General features: G+C 37.6%; 1 protein-coding gene and 1 long non-coding RNA gene across 4 annotated transcripts; one reads left to right on the plus strand and one right to left on the minus strand.

Moving 5' to 3' along the window:
* The first annotated feature begins 415 nt into the window (after positions 1 to 415).
* On the plus strand, positions 416 to 8,729 carry LOC110600104 (K(+) efflux antiporter 5). Of its 3 annotated transcripts, XM_021736834.2 has the most exons (21): positions 416 to 906; positions 1,924 to 1,967; positions 2,535 to 2,602; positions 2,743 to 2,827; positions 2,943 to 3,004; positions 3,218 to 3,293; positions 3,444 to 3,518; positions 4,497 to 4,568; positions 4,693 to 4,776; positions 4,871 to 4,939; positions 5,026 to 5,103; positions 5,197 to 5,285; positions 5,534 to 5,630; positions 5,740 to 5,793; positions 6,394 to 6,489; positions 6,812 to 7,000; positions 7,115 to 7,192; positions 7,330 to 7,374; positions 7,465 to 7,560; positions 7,795 to 8,052; positions 8,163 to 8,729. In XM_021736834.2, exons 1-21 carry the CDS (start codon positions 678 to 680, stop codon positions 8,202 to 8,204), a joined length of 1,986 nt encoding a protein of 661 aa, XP_021592526.1. In that variant the 5' UTR covers positions 416 to 677; the 3' UTR covers positions 8,205 to 8,729. The 3 variants fall into 3 exon arrangements, with proteins under 3 accessions (XP_021592526.1, XP_021592528.1, XP_021592527.1); XM_021736836.2 differs by lacking the exon at positions 7,795 to 8,052 and having other exon boundaries at positions 418 to 906; XM_021736835.2 differs by lacking the exon at positions 7,795 to 8,052 and having other exon boundaries at positions 420 to 906; positions 8,224 to 8,729.
* An 895-nt stretch (positions 8,730 to 9,624) lies between these two features.
* On the minus strand, positions 9,625 to 12,711 carry LOC122721758. The gene is made up of 3 exons (XR_006348515.1): positions 12,436 to 12,711; positions 12,244 to 12,332; positions 9,625 to 9,909 (listed from the first exon to the last, which is right to left on the minus strand). It is a non-coding gene; the product is annotated as an uncharacterized LOC122721758 (long non-coding RNA).
* Between the last annotated feature and the right edge of the window lie 4,323 nt (positions 12,712 to 17,034).

Below are 17,034 nucleotides of genomic sequence, written 5' to 3' on the forward strand. Positions count from 1 at the left end.
ATTCGTGTCCTCGGATGGCTGTTAAAATATGTAAATCAACGAATAATACAGTAATAATAATTTACTTATATTTTTTAAGATAAAACTATTCATTGGTATTATAAAATTATCGTATTCAATAGTTATTATTTAAAAATATAGAGTTATACGTATATTTATTATATCATATTAAATACTTATTTTTTACTATATATATGTTTATATTATTTTTATAAAATACTAGTATTTTAATAAAATTTCTAAAATAAATACATAATTTTTTAGAAAATTAAATTTATTGGAAAGAACCTTATTTTAAGCAAAATAATAGTAAAAAACCATCTTTATTTGAGTAGACGGTCCAGGCTTGAACACCTTTACACGTGCGAAACGTCAAAGTGATGCTAACTTCTCGTTCCATCCACATCCCAATTGCATTATGATCCCGCCATGAGTGGTTACGTTCCTTTTTCCTTTTTTCTTTTTTCATTTAATTTATTTTACAATCCTAATTATTGACAAAACATAAACAAGGAAATTTAAAAAACACTATCGAAAGCCTTTCGTGTTCGATCTTGGAAACCCGCAGGATCTCCCGTTGTTGTAATATTCTCTGCGAATTTTTCCCTTTGGAAATTCGATTTGCTTCCAAACTTGCTGGAGAGGGAGACCGTGGGAGAGAGAGATTGCCATAATCCATGGCGATCTTTGGTGCAAAACGGGCAGTATTTGGATTCTGGTGTTGCTTGTTATTGCTTTTGGTTTACACGAGGATTTGTGTGTCCGCCAGATCTGACAAGGAGATTAGGGAGCGGTTTTACGGGAATTTGTTGAATTCCTCTGCGCCTGATAATGGAGAAGGCAGTATAGCCCAAATGTTTGATCGAGTTCTGGAGAAAGAGTTCTCCGAAAATGATCAGCCTGAAGGTTAGCAGCCTTTGCCTGCACTTCGTTGTTTTTCCTTTTTTTATGAATTATTTCACAATTAGACCCAATTTGATTAGTCAATGCTGCATTTCACTTGATAAATGGGAGAAACATAATGGGTGCTTAATTTGCATGAGGGACTAGCAAAGCAGTAGAATATAAAAGCACGCCTACGGAGGGCCAAGAAGAGATATAATGCTGCATTAAAGCAAGTGGTGTGCTTCTGAGAGAATATAAGAGTGAAATCCATAGTAATGCTATTTAGATCTGTAATATATGCGACTTTGTTGAATAGGAAGTGGCCAACCATACTGGCAAAGGACTGAAATCTGGGTAAGAAATGAAGTTTGTCAATTAAGGGAGTGGACGGTTTTGCTTGGATGACCTCACTTTTCTTGATTTCGATTATATGATTTTATTGAGTTGATTTTTTGAAGCTTGACGTTATCAGAGAATTTACAGAGGGACTTGACTAATTATTTTGTAATTGATAACGAGAGGAAGCGGTATGGAGATTGCATGAAACAGTTCTCAAAATTTAGTACTCTTAAGTGAATTAAGCTGACGAAGAGACAATTATTAGGAGCAAATAGGTGGATGAAAAGATAGGCCTAGCCCCCCATTCAAGTGCAAAATATCTAATTAGGCATACTAACGCCTATGGCGATGTAATGGAAACCCTGAGCTTAACGTTTGTGATTCAGTAGAAATGAAGTATTGGAAACCCTGAGCTCTCTACAACCCAGAATACAAGTACTTTAGACTTTGTGGGTTTTAGTTCTCGGGTAGCAGCAAATCAGCCGTGGATTAATATTTAGTGAACATAACAGCTCAGAAAGCCAGCAGAATGAGAGCCACGGAGGTGCCAGAAGGACTGTGATACGGCTTCAAATTAAGATCAATAGAAATATCTTTTATGTGCCAAATGATGATATCCTACTTTGTTCTATGCTCATTGGTATTGATTCATTTAATGTTGTTTAGGTGATATTTAAATTTGTTCTATTCTTTACATAGGTTCTGATGGAAGCAGCTTCAACAGCAGTGTAGCTGATCAACAGGTCGGTTTAAATTTTCCTTAAAGAAATGTTGGATAAAATGCAACACATTTCATTATTTTTCATCAATGAAATATATTTTAAATAAGAAGACACCCTCATCACTCCGATAAAAATCTGGGTCTATATTCCAAAAATGTCCAGAGCGAGAAATCAGATTTGCTGCCTTGCTATATTTAATAGATTTTGATTTTTTTTTTCCTTCAAGGTTATGTTTTTATTCTCATTCTGCAATTAAATCCCCTCGTGAAGCAGTTATCAAGCTTTAACCGTACTAGAGCATGCTACAAGGTTTTATTTTAATGTATAACTGGAAGAAAAAGCAAAGAATGCTTGCAGGGATCTAATTTGTATAAAGGATTAATACGAAATCTAGCTTTTGTCCTATCTTTAATAGTTAACGGGGAAAACTGGGTTTCTTTATATGCCATTTTTATTCTTTACACCTCTTACATAATAGAACTAGAACTTTTCTTTTGGCTTTCAATGTGGTAGATATTTTAGTTAAGTTGTTTCTTGCCTATTATCATGGTATTAGTGTTAAAGAAGAGTTCTGATTGTGTTTTACAGGCTGTATTGGAGACTGTTGCTAAGATCACTCATGACAAGCCCAAGAAAAATGATACTCAAGAGGCTAAGTAAGGCAATACATAATTATATTTGTGGTTCAAAATTATTGAACTGGACAATTTGTATTGAGATATATTTTCTCTCTATTTCAGTCTCAAAACTGAGAGTTTGATTTTATATGCCCTTCTCTCCCTCTCTCTCTTATCAGTGGAACAAAATCATTCCAGTTTCCAAATGTGTTTTCACTTGAAAATGAAGATTCTGAGGACATGACAACACTTATTGACAAAAAGGTGTGCTGAAATTCAGTATGAGCCATTTATGCATATGCTTTTGAACTGGCTGTGAATTGAACTGGTTTTATTTCCATTTTCATTGCTTATAAAATGTTTCTCTTATTAATTGTAGGATAATGTATTTGTCATGTCAAACAAGAAATCCAAGTACCCGGTACTTCAAGTAGATTTGAGGTTGATATCTTTTTAAATCCTTATTTCTTACTATTATACAAGGTTATATGTTATTCTGAGGTCCCATTGTATAAAATGTTGAACTGTTGCACATGGTCTGTACAACTTGTTCTTTTGGTCTAACTCTTTCATTGAATTTTTTTGACTTTTATGTATTTATAGTTTATACTGATTTAGATTTATGCTTTAACATATAGTTTGACATTTCTACAGATTAATTTCAGATCTGGTTGTTGTCATAGTTTCTGCTGCCATCGGTGGGATTGTTTTTTCTTGTTTGGGACAGCCGGTTAGTGTCTGTATATGTTTGTTATATTCATCTTGAATTGCTTGTATTTGTGTTTTTTAGGTTGAGATATTCATGAAAGTTTATTTTGTGAGATGTATTGTGCATTATTCAAGGTGATAATTTTTCATTTGATATGGATGCACATGGTAGGTCATTGTGGGCTATCTTCTTGCGGGTTCAATTATTGGACCGGGAGGTCTGAAATTCATTAGTGAGATGGTGCAGGTATGCCATTTTCTATTATCCATTTTCCTAAGTGCTTTTTTTTTTTCTACATGCTTTTAGCCACAAGTGTGTTGCCTGGACTGAACTATTTTGGGGCTATCCAATATATTTTGTTATATTGTGGCATCGTTGCTATGTTAATGTTCTCAAGGTCAAAGTTTAGATGGCAATAAAAATTCCATAAGGCCAGGAGACGGGATTTTTTTTTTCCAGCTGACTTATTTAAAGTTTATGGTGGGTTTATTACCTGTGTTACAATCGTCCTCTAGTTTAGCACTAGGTTATTTATGTATAGGTGGAAGACTTAGATTTGACAATTGTATCCACATGAACCTGGCAGGGATGGGTTTAAGTCACCCTGTTCTCATTTTTATTTTATCCCAAAATTTTAAAATATGTATGAATGTAATTCATTGCTTACTCTCTCCTCCGGCTTTAGTTTCCCTCCCTTTCCCCATTGCCATTACCGATAGAAATTTTCAATTTTGTTCTAATTTTCATTAGCAGATCTTAATTAAAATGGGGATGACGAGATATATTGCCAATAACATATTATTGGCAAGGGTCTTGGCCCAATAAAAATGTACTATAAGAATCTTTGTTCTCTCAAGTTTAGGTGGGAAAGGAAGGGGGCATGGATAGGCAATATTTTCTTCTTCACTGTCTGACCAATGGCTGCCTACTAAATTGTTGTTGATCATGGCCATTTGGGAGTGTTGTTAATCTAGGTGTAGCTATCTCTATTTTTTCCCTGTGCACGTTCTGTTGATTATGAAATGCATCATTGTCACCTACTCTTTGGGTAGCATTCTTGTTGTCACTCATGGGAATAATTGTCTGGAAAAGTGACTTCCATATCTTTAATAGACCATCACAGAAATAATATTTGATGTGGCATCAGCATGTGCCCTTTAGCTTGCTTCTGCACCTGGTATAAGATTTATATGATCGTTAATGTTCTCATTTGCTTCATCCCAGGTTGAAACTGTGGCACAATTTGGTGTTGTTTTCCTTCTTTTTGCTTTAGGGCTGGAGTTTTCTATGACAAAGGTGATCTACATTTGGTCTGGGAAATCTTATTTGCAGTATTTTCTGCCTCAGCTTTTTCTCAAAGTCACCTAGTTCTTTACAAGAACATTTCTGTTTAGAAATTGTCTAACTCATGTTACTGCAGTTAAAAATTGTTGGGCCTGTTGCTGTTCTTGGAGGGCTACTTCAAATTGTGATATTTATGTTATTGTGTGCCATAACTGCTGTGGTATGTTGCCTGAAGTGTGTGGTTTAATCTGCTAGAGGTTTCTATGGTTCCTATCAAAAAGTCTGTTGAACTTGAATATCTGTTGCCTATGCAGTTATGTGGAGCTAAGTTGTCCGAGGGCATTTTTGTGGGCTCCTTCCTGTCAATGTCATCGACTGCAGTGGTACTCTTCTAGACTAGTTTCTGATGCCAATGTCTAACTTTCCTATAAAATGCTGAATTCATGTTTTTCCTTTTATCCTTTAACAGGTGGTGAAATTTTTAGTTGAACGCAATAGTAGTAGTTCTCTTCATGGTCAAGTGACAATTGGAACGCTTATACTTCAGGTTTCATTGTTATAATTTTTTACATTGTTTGTATTTATTTGATGACTTGCTATGTTGGAAAGGCTTGATATCTTTCACTATGAATTATTGCAGGATTGTGCTGTTGGTTTGTTATTTGCTTTGCTTCCCGTCTTGGGTGGCGGTAGCGGGCTGCTTCAAGGAATAATTTCAATGGGCAAACTGTAAGTTTGTTTTGTTACTAGTCCCCTTCCCCTTCTTTGTGTGACTACGCGTGTACATGTGTTCTTCTCAGCTTGAGAAGAGAGAGAGAGAGACAATTACTGCAGTTATCCACTCCTTTGTTCCTGCCACCCTCTCCCTTGAGTGGCTTCTTTTATTCTCTCTTAAAAAGCTTAAATGGTATTACAAGCTATGATCCCCTTTCAAATGCTGTGGGTCAAATTTAACTGCTATTTGCTATTAACTTCAGGTTGGTGGTGTTGTCCATATTCCTCACTGTTTCATCTATATTGTGCTGGTCATTTGTGCCTCGCTTTCTCAAGTTAATGATACAGCTGTCATCTCAAGTAAGTTTTCAATGTGGTTTTTCAAAAATTGTGTAACTTGCTTCATATGATTTAACTTGTGTACTTTTCTGGATTAACACTCATAAGTACATCTTTCGTTTCCATTCAGACAAATGAACTTTATCAGCTTGCTGCTGTGGCCTTCTGCTTATTATCTGCTTGGGTAAGTGTAAAATACAATAACCATTTTTTACTGAAACAATTAACTAAATGCATTGTTGAACTTGGATTTTGTATCCTGCTGAATATTAACCTCTCTCTGAACTCTGAAGTAGTCGGCATAGTTTTGGATGCTCACTTACTGTTGCGAAGTTCAAAAGCGAATGGGATTTAGATAAATAGGCCCTTTAAATTGGCAGGGTCATGCCCACAGTTTTTGCATTCTTCATCATTAGGGGGGCAGATTGGATAGCAGATTTCTTAACCTACTTGCTGATTAAAAATTGTTGCTTCCTTATCTAATGAAGCTAGATCAAACATCAGTATTAACCAAGGAAGATTAAGACTGGCAAAATAAAGGTTGATAACTAACATATGTTTGTTATGCTGACATTGCAGACATTGCATTCCTTTAAGAATGTTACATCTGCTAAGAACTAAGCCACAAAGCAATAGCATTTATTCATTTTTTCGTGATAAATAATATTTTATATTATTTTAGTTTCTCCCATTTGCTTTTTGTATGATTCAATCCAGCATATTGCTAGTTGTGAAATTTTTTAGCACTTCTTAATACTCATTGGAGTTTCTTTAACCATTTCAGTGCAGTGACAAGCTTGGCCTTAGTCTTGAGTTGGGTTCATTTGTGGCTGGAGTCATGATATCTACCACTGACTTTGCGCAACATACCTTAGACCAGGTATTCTTCTGGGCAATGAGATGTCATATATCATCCCAAATTTATTATACACTTAAAATATTTGCTGTATTTTTCATTCTCATGATATGTATCTGCTTGAGAACAGCTGTTGCTGCTGTCATTACATTATATGTTAGATTATTCTTGATCATCAAAGATGAACTCTCTAGGAGCTAGTGTAAAAATGGCCTATGCTCCTCAATTTTAAAGCGCAGATGTACTGAAATTATAGTTTATATATATTTTATTCTGCTGGGGGAATATGCAATCTTTTAAACCCTGACAGTTGCCTTTCTGAATTTGTTGCTTTTCTTCTTTGTAGGTGGAACCAATTCGTAACTTGTTTGCAGCTCTCTTCCTTTCCAGTATTGGAATGCTCATACATGTACATTTTCTGTGGAACCATGTGGATATATTGCTAGCTTCTGTGATTCTTGTTGTAGTGGTTAAGACAGCTGTTGCTGCTATGGTTACTAAGGCCTTTGGTTATGGCATGAGAACATCATTCCATGTGAGTTGGCTTATTGACCTCGCCGAAGAAGATACAAAAAGCTGTTTGACGTGATGATTTTATGTGAATTTCCCTTTTCTTTTGAAGATAATTATTCAATGTTTTGTGGTTTAGGTTGGAGTATTGCTTGCTCAAATTGGAGAATTTGCTTTTGTTCTCCTAAGCCGTGCCTCAAATCTTCATCTTGTTGAGGTGACCTCTCTTTCCTTTGTGTGTGTCTATTATGGATATGATACTGTAAGATCACCCAAGTTGATGTATGTGAATGGCACGTGTTTATACACACTCACAACTTGGTTGATGCTTAACCTTGTTCATGCCTTTTTCAGGGGAAGATGTATCTTCTTCTTCTTGGAACAACAGCTCTTAGTCTGGTTTGTTTCTTGACACATTAGCATTGAGAACTTTTAATGATACTTTTGCCTCTCTTGGATTTAATCTTTCTTATTGAAATGTTTCTTCAGGTAACAACTCCTCTTCTATTCAAATTGATACCTAACGTCATGAATTTGGGCGTTCTATTGCAATGGTTTCCATCAGAAAGCGGCATGCAGAATGAGGTTCTGTCTCTTTCTCTCTATCTTTGTGTCTCTGCTGTGTGTGTGTGATGGACATTTACATAGGTGGGCACTTGCGTGCTTACACTTGGAGATTTGCATGTTTATCACTAAATAATATATTAAGATTTTTTTAAACAAAAAAAAAAAAAAGGAAAACTAAATATTTGTACACTTAGTGGGTTGTGCTGTATGGGACCTGATCAGGACAAAACTGACCAGTACCATTAAAAACAGAAAATTGCTGGTGTTATCCCTAGAAAGCTAAACCGCAGTTTCTTTACTGCCGAGTTGTTGGCATCGTATTTCCCTGGGAAGACTCATATGAAGTGTTCTTTTGAACTATGTAAGGTTTTCATATGTTTTTCTTGGCTTTATAGTGTAATTCTGGGCACTTTTAGTAGTAGTAGGCTTGGTGGACTCCATTACCCAGTTCACATCATCGCATCATTGATCATAGGTTACGAGGGGGATGCCATTTGTGGTGTTCTCATGGTATGTATTCATTAGTTCAGGAGGGATTTATGTAGGAAGCTATAATCTTTTATCTTAATCCATGGGGACGCCATTTGAATGTTGTTTTAACTATTCCTGTTTGCACACAGAAAATTGTGAAGAATCTTGAAAGAACATCTGGAATGAAATAATGGTTGTATCTGGTTACAGGAGAGAGCTTCCATGATTGAAACGCATAACAGATTGTTATGACCTGGCGCGTTTTACAATCTGGATATATCAGGAAGTAAAGTTAGAAGGCCTCAGCAGTTTGTAAATATATGGGTTTCACTCGCCGCCGCTTCCTTGGTCAGATTTCAGATGGGCCGTCAGAATTTCAGTTCCATTAACAATTTAGCTCCAAGATTATAAAATCTTCATATTCATTGAATAGTGTGTATATATATTTTTTAGCCCACTTCTTAGTAGTGATTTCTTTTGGCATTCTGTTGCCGAAAAGCCGTTGTTGTCCTGGCATAATTAGATTTTGTGATCTAATATTCATATTTTGTAAGTGGGAAAAAGAGAGATGTAAAGGATAACGATAGATTACATAGGGCCGGTCACCCCGGTTTTGGGCCGGCCACTTCTTTAGGCGGATCACAGTTTCAAATTGATCCGGTTTAATTTGATTTTATTAAATTTAATGGTTATATTATTTAAAATTTTCTTTTTCAGAGGGTTTTTATTTTGTTTAAAAATGAATGGGACTAGTTAGGCTAAGTATAGGTTTCTTTATTTTTAAGTTAAATTATACTTAAATTAAAGTTCCATTTGGTTTTGTTTGCTATGATGTGGCACCTCCCTTCTCTTCTTACTGTATATGAGAGCAAAACTCACTACTACCATTTTTCTCGAAGATCATGATTCATTGGTTGTTTGAAGAGGGTTACAGGCATTACATACAAGCTTAATAAAAAAGACTACTTAAGACCCAAAAAGAAAAAAAAAAACATTCACTGGCAAGGGAGCGTGATAATGGTCAGAAAATCAAGATAAGCAAACCTAAAATCTCGAACTTAAACTATCTTTTATAATACCCTACTCATGGGAAGTTGAATCCAGCTGCCTCCTTGAAATAGATGTCTTAAATTAGGAGAGATGTCCTGAACTATTAGACGAATCCAGCTGCCTCCTTGAAATAAATGTTCTGATGTCTTAAATTAGGAGAGTTAGACGAATCCAGCTGCCTCCTTGAAATAAATGTCCTGAATTAGGAGAGATGTCTTGAACCATTAGATGATGAGGTGTGTTTATCCGACCGCCAGTATACTCATAATATGAAAACGAAATGATATGACTAGATTCGAAGGATCTTTCTGTCTTTTATAATTTTATAGTATTTTTTTATTCTTATATTTATAAAAGATTCATTCTAATTGTCATTATATTAAATTATTTAAAATTTTTTATAATTTATTAATTTTTTTTAAGAATTTGGTAGCTAAGGAAATGGGGTTGTTTTCACATAGCTCATTGGCATCATTTGTATGTTGAAGGCCAACCATTCCAACGTAATCGATCAGTTAAAAAGATCCCAGGATACCTCATGCAAAACACACAGGAAGCACCTCACAAAGCAAAACACGTATATTGAACCAAAACAAGCACAATCAAACAATCTGCCAATGAAGGGTTCCATGGAGACGAGCAATAATCTTCAAGCCTCCGAAAGAACACCATCCCATATAAGTCACACTAAATGTTGCAAAAAGAATAGCATGAACCGATAGGACCACCATGCAAGCACGGGACCTCAAGCAAAATCACAAAAGCCATTTTTACAGTCCATCCCAAAGGGAGAGGGAGGAACTCCACACATCTAACAAGAGGAATCTTTTATCCAAGCTCAACTGGCTAGCAAAAAGTGTCAAGAACCTTAGACCCTATAGAGAATGAGAGAGAACTGTAGAGAGAACTGTAGAGAGAGAATTTAAAACTACAAACTCACCATTCCCATGGAAAATGGACATTGATGAGTGTGAGTTCAAAGGACAAAGTGGTTATTGGAAAAAGAAAAATTCATTATTTTCTTATGTAAAGACATGGTCCACCAGCCAATACTGAAATGTTTTTTTCTTCTCCTTTCACCAAATGTCTCATTTCTTCTTTTTATGATCCATATAAATATCTTGAAGTTGATGCTTATCCTTCTAATAATGTATTCTTCAATATTTGAATTTAAATTCTTTATTTAGAAATACAAGACAGAAGACATAGCACTAAATAGAGAGCCTAATATGTGAAATAGGTCCATAAAAATGTTGCGCTCAATGTATCAGAGATTTCAGCGTCTGACCAATTAAATAAATAAAGAAAACAATTTAGAATGAAAGAACTTGCATTAATATCTCAATTCAATTTAAACATGAATTTGATTTATATTCTATATTTTGAGATATTTACCATATGAAAAAAAGAAAAAAAATGGAGTGTTTATCTGAAGAAATGCATTGAAGAAAGTTTTTTTTTATTCGTTGAACAATTACTTTTGTGTTGACGGCTAGAATTAAAATACATTTATATTTTATTAATATTAAAATTAATTTTAAATTATAAAAAGTTCATTAATATTTAATGAAAATTAAAGCGGCTTGATGACTCCGCGTTCCAAATCACTGGGCCTATTGCAGCCTAAACAGAAAGCGCTAGGCCGGCCTGATACTGGCCCAATACGCAATGAAAGGATAAGCCCTATGTCAGTTCAGGCCCGTCCCAGTGAGGTGGGTAAGACTTGGATGGGCTCAAGGCAATTCGATCCAAATTACTACCAACCTCCACATAAAAACAAAGCCCGCAATGGATCGTGTCCAAATGACGTTGGAGGGAATTAAATAACCGTCTGACGAGGCTGAGGACAGGGTACGCACGTACAGGCTGCCCACTTGAGTATGATAGATAGGTACGAGTGTAGGATATTAGTATTTTTCTAAATGGCCTGGGACATAAGTTATTCCCAACATTACAGCTAGGAAGATGATAGATTTGTATGGGGTGATGTCACCTGTTGTTTCGAAATACCGAGAATACTTATTTCAGATAATGAAAAGCAGTTTGATTGTAACACCTTCAGAGATTTCACCAGAAACACAAGGATATGGCATAAGTTCTTTTCAGTGGCCTATACACAGACAAACGGTCAAACTGAAGTGATGAACATGGCTATCCTTCAAGGCTTGAAGAAGTAGTTAGATGGGGCTAAGAAGAATTGAGCATTCAAACTATCCAGCATCATGTGGGCATTTTGGACCATACCCTGAACACCTACTGGAGAGACTATTTGTGCTGGCGTTTGGAACAGAAGTCGTAGTGCCCGTAGAGCTGCAAATCCTAACATATTGAGTATAGTTTAACGACGAATACCTCAACGGTAAGAAGCTGAGAAGTAATTGAACGCCCTTGAGGAAATTAGAGATGAAGCACAAGTACGAACGTCAGCATATCAACAAAGAGCAGTCAGATATTACAACCAAAAGTTTTGTGAAAGAAATCTAAATGTTGAGGACTTGGTACTAAGAAGGCTAAAAGCCACTAGGAAAAGAGCTATTGTGGGCAAACTGGTGCCGACCTGGAAGGGTCCATCCAGAGTCACTAAGGACATTAGGCCAGGGGTACACATAATCGAGGATCAGCAAGAAAATCCAGAACCTCATGCTTGGAACATCCAACATTTGAAGAGATATTTCCAATAAAAAATATAATGTAATTGTGGCATTAAAGAAATGAAATTCCTCTTCTGAGTTCATTTTTTATTTTAAAGTTTTAGAATCTAACTACTGTAACACCCCCTACCCGGTCATTTAATTAACCGAGTTGGAGATATCACATTTACACTGTATCTCCCTTTTCTTATTTTTTTAATTTCTATTTATTTATTTTTTTTTATCTAATCTAATATCTCTTTTTTTTTTTAGTCTATTAATGTTTTTTATTGGCACTATATCTAACCAAATTATATTTCTATCAAAGAAAATAGAGTCATTTCATGAGATCTATAACTTAAATTTTGGTTAAATTACATATTAATTTTAAACTTTTCTATCTATTAAATCTATTATTTCTCAAACTTTGATTATACAAATATAATTAAACTATTATTCACTTGATCTATTTCTACTAGGGTAGTAAAATTTTCAAATAGAACATAATTAACAAATTCTTAAATGTATTCAAACAGAGTTGAGCACAAACCTTAACTTTCCAAAATCTTTCACAAGCTTTAGTTCTCTACTCTTCCTTTTCTTTCCCTTTGGAACTTCCACTCTTCCTTTCCACTTCTTCTTTAAAAAAAATAAGCAAATAAATCATATTAATACAATATTACTCATACATATTCACATAAAAATGATAATAAACATTCCTATATCAAAACTCCTAACATACCTTTAAATTTTCCAACCCTTGGTTACTGTAATTCACTCTCCCTCAACCTTGAATTTTCTCTTTGATTTTCTCTTCTTTTCTTCAAACTCTACTTTGGAAAGGTGTTGGGAGAAGATGGGTAATTTATTGGAGGTGAAATTTTGAAGCAATTTAGTGTAGAAGAGAAAAGATGGAGAAGTGGGGTTTATGCATGTTCACGGGAAGGAGAAGAAAATGAATGGGAAATATGAATTCCCTTCCTCTTCTAGTCTTTTCTCCTTTCTTCTTTTCTTTTCTTTTTTTTTGTTAAGTGGCCAGCAAATTGCCACTTGTCCTTAAATTAAAATTTAATTTATCTTTTTCTTTCTTTCTTTCTTCTTCTTTTTTTTCTTATTTAATTAATTAATTATTTTATTTTTTTTTTCTGGGATGTTACAACTACGGCAGATACCGACCTCAAAAATTGAACCCTTGCACCATATAGAGTTGAGGACTTAAACGAAGAAAGAATCCCAATCCAGGCAGGTGCCGGCCTCAGAAAATGACCCTTGGCACTATATAAGTCGAGTTGAGGACTTAAACGAAGTAAAGAAAATCTAAGGTAGATGCCCGCCTCAAAGAATGACCCCTGGCACCATTTAAGCAAAGTTGAGGACTTAAACGAAGAAAGAAACTCAACCATGACAGGTATTGGCTTAGAAAAATGACCTTTAGCATCATATAGGCCGAGTTGAAGACTTAAATGAAGAAAGAAGCCTAACCACGACAAGTGCCACTCTCGGAAAATGATCACTAGCACCATATAAGCTGAGTTGAGGATTTAAACGAAGAAAGAAGCCCAATCACGATAGGTGCTGGCCTCGAAAAATGATCATTGGCACTATATAAATCAAGTTGAGGACTTAAACAAAGAAAAAAGCCAAGCCATGGTAGGTGCCGGCCTCGAAAAATGACCCCTAGCACTATATAAGTCGAGTTAAGGGGTTAAATGAAGTAAATAAAACCTAAGGCAAGTGCCGGCCTCAAAAAATGACCCTTGGAACCATAGAAGCCGAGTTGAAAACTAAATAAATAAAACCTAATCGCTACGAGGACTGACTTCAGAAATGGACCCCTGGTACAATGAAAGTCAAGTTGGGAAATCAAATAAAAGAAATGGGCAATCACTGTAATACCCGGCTAGATTCCGGCATCGGAATCCCTATCTTCCGGCGGAGTCTCCATTGGAATCTGGAATTCTGAAGATGCCAAAGTCTTCTAGAAGGGTAAAGTAAGTTTTTAAAATGTTTTCACATGATTTTATAGTTTTCAATGACAAAGAAATGAGTTTTGAAAAGATTAGGCCAAGGAGGCATTTGCCAGGTTCGGCCGCCGAAAGTGAAGTTCGGCCGCCGAACATGGGAAGGTTTCAGGAGCACTTTTGGCCTCCGAAAGCTTTGTTTGAACGAACCAAGGTTCGGCCGCCGAACATGCATGAGTTTAGGGGGCACGTTAGGCTGCCGAAGGTGGTTCAGCAGGCCACCTATAAAAGAGCCCTCAGATTGGAAATGGGCGAGTTTTCTCCCCATTCTCGAGCTCAGGTGAGTTTTGGTCCTCCTTTGGTCGTTTTCATGCTTTCTTTACCCATCCCTCAAGTTTTCATGAGTTCTACCCTTGTTTTGAAGTTTTGAAACTTAAATAGAAGTTTTGGAGCTTGGAGGCTTTGGAGCTTGGATCCTCCACACCTCCGAGTTAGGGATCGCACCAACCCTCGATCTTCAAGAGGTAAGTGTAGATCCTTGCTTCCCTTGGTGTTTAATGAAGTTTTAAGAAGTTTTAATGGTTGAGTATGGGTAGATTTGCATGTTAAGGTTTATGTGGGTTTTGTGCCCAATGTATGTTTATGTGCTGATTGTTGGGGGTCTAGACTAGTGTTTATGCCCTATATGCTGTAATACCCGGCTCGAGTCCGGCATCGGCATTCCTGTAGTCCGGTGGAATCTCGGGTGTCGGAACCCTCGAGAAGGGTAATGCATATGTTTTCCAAGGTATTTTCACTTGTTTTCATGTTTTGAAGTGTGAGAAGCATTGAGTTTTTAAAGAAAAGCAACAAGGGAGAAATGCAAAGGTTCGGCCGCCGAAGGTCACTTTCGGCCGTCGAACATTGCATGGTTGCGGCTTCACGTTCGGCTGCCGAAGGTGGTCTGGCCAGCCACCTATAAAAGGGCCAAGGGTCGGTGGAAGGAGGTTATTTCTCCTCCACTTGCAGCCAGAGGTGAGTTTCAGCCTCTCCTACGTTGACTTTCATGTTTTCCATGATTTTCATCAAATCTTTCAAGAGTTTTAAGAGTTTTGGTGATTTATGAAGGTTTTGAGCAAAAGAACCACGTTTTGAAGCTTGGAGCTTTGGAAGAGCTTTTCTTCATATCTCCACGTTAGGATCCTTCAGCCTCAAGTTGTGTAAGAGGTAAGTGACGATCCTGAGCTTCTTTGATGATTTTGAAAGGTTTTATGAAGTTTGTATGGGTAGTATGCATGTTTAGGTTTAGGTGAGGTTTTTGGTGATTTGTGGTGTTCAAACATGTTTAAGTGTTATGTGCTATGTTTGTTTGGGGTTTTAGGATAGTTTTAGACCCCTTTGTGCATATCTATGGGTATATGCTAGTTGGGCGTAGTTGATATGCATGTTTGTAGGTTTTTGGGCGAAGTTTGCATGAAACAGAGCAGGGTTCTGTCCTTCGGGCAAAACCAGGTTCGGCCGCCGAAGGAAGGTTGGGCCGCCGAACCCCTTGTGGAGGCAGTTCGGCTGCCAAAGGTTGCCCCCGAAAGCTAGGCTTTCGGTTTAGACAGAGACTTTCGGTCGCCGAAAGAAGAAGTTCGGCCGCCGAAAATGTGTGAGTTTCGTCTCTGGACGAGACCTTCGGCCGCCGAAGGTGCCGCCGAACATGCATGAGTTTCGTCTCTGGAGTGGGGTTTCGACCGCCGAACCTGCCGCCGAAAGTGCCCTGTCCAGCTTTCTTTTGCATGTTTTATGTGATGGTTTGAGGATTGTTTAGAGGGGTTTTGGGGAGTTTCTTAGAGATGTTCTTGAGTGAGTTTAGTCCCTCATTTGAGTCCACCTGTGTAGGTACGGACCAGAGGAATCAGGGACATCAGCAGTGAGTCCAGAGTCAGAACCTGCAGAGTCAGTTCAGAGAGAACTACAGGTGAGTGGAATTAACTTAATGTTTTAATATGAGAACTGAATATTTTCTCATGCTTCATGCATCATGAATATGCTATAGGGTGAGTGCATTAGTGTACACAAAGATGATGCATTGCATTTATCCTTGTACTTGGCATTGCTCCTTGTACATTGCTTATGTGAGACGGCACGGACTTCGTGAGGATTCATTAGCCCTCAGAGGAAAGACCTGGAACAGCCCTACGGGGACCAGGCACATATATAAAGACCTGGAACAGCCCTACGGGGACCAGGCACATGGTACTTAGGTACCCCAGATGAGATAGAGGGAGTTTTGATCCGTCCAGCCGAGGTTATGTGATTATGTGTTGCATTCCATGAGAGCATGTTTTATCACCTGTATTTGCCTATTCTACTCACTGGGCTATTGTAGCTCATCCCTCTCCCCTAACTCCAGTTGTGCAGGTTCAGAGGTCAGAGACAGGTCAGCAGGGTACAGGAAGAGTTCAGAGTCTTGTAATAGCTAGTGTGGACATGTAAATGTAAAGAGATCGTGTATATGTACAGTGTATAGCATAGTGCTTGACTTATAAGACTTGTAATCCCTTTGTGGAGTCACATGATCAGTTTATATATGTTTCTTTATTGTTGTATGTTTATGAGCAAAACCAGGCTTAACATTATGAGTTTGATCCGCCTAGAGCCATGAGGAGCTCTAGTAGGGATTAGTAGAGCACAGAGAGAGTGCATGCACAGGTTAAGCCTTGGAATGAAGAACAGTTTTATGTTTTACAGCAAATGTATGATCATGTATGGGATTTCACAGGTATACAGACAGGATAGCAGGCTTACTACGGGTCCCGGCGACCTTAAGTCGATCTGGATCCTAGTGCCGGTGGCAGTTCGGTTTCCGGGCTGTTACAGATTGGTATCAGAGCCCTAGGTTCACATGGTCGGACCTATAGAGAGAGAGTTGGGCTCATAGAGAGGTTTATCAGGTCAAGCATCATAGGCACACATGTCCACTAGGATAGGATGTCCGTCCTGTCGTTATATGCCGATGTGCAATGCCATGAGTTCTGCATGTGCATGTGTTTGATGTGTTGCTGATGTGTTATGTGATGTTGTTTTCCAGAGAGTGAAGATGCGAGGAACTCGTCGATCCGCGAGATTGACCGGAGTCCCACCCGTAAGTGAGGGTACAGCTGCTCGTCCACCTGCCTTGCCAAGGGCAAGATCGCATAGGTCAAGCAGGGAAGGAACGTCACGAGACCCTAGAAGGTCTTCTGACGAGAGCAGGAGAGGAGTAAGCAGAGGGGGAAGGTCAGTAGAAGAAAGAGGTGTGATGGAAGAGGATCAGAGTAGAGAGATAAGCATGGGTGTCGGAAGGTCAGAAGAAGGTATGGGGGAGTCCCAGGGAGGCATGCAGGCCTCGGGGTTTGGCTATCCACCCTTTC

Source organism: Manihot esculenta, chromosome 14, assembly GCF_001659605.2.
Source record: "Manihot esculenta cultivar AM560-2 chromosome 14, M.esculenta_v8, whole genome shotgun sequence".
NCBI lineage: Eukaryota > Viridiplantae > Streptophyta > Magnoliopsida > Malpighiales > Euphorbiaceae > Manihot > Manihot esculenta.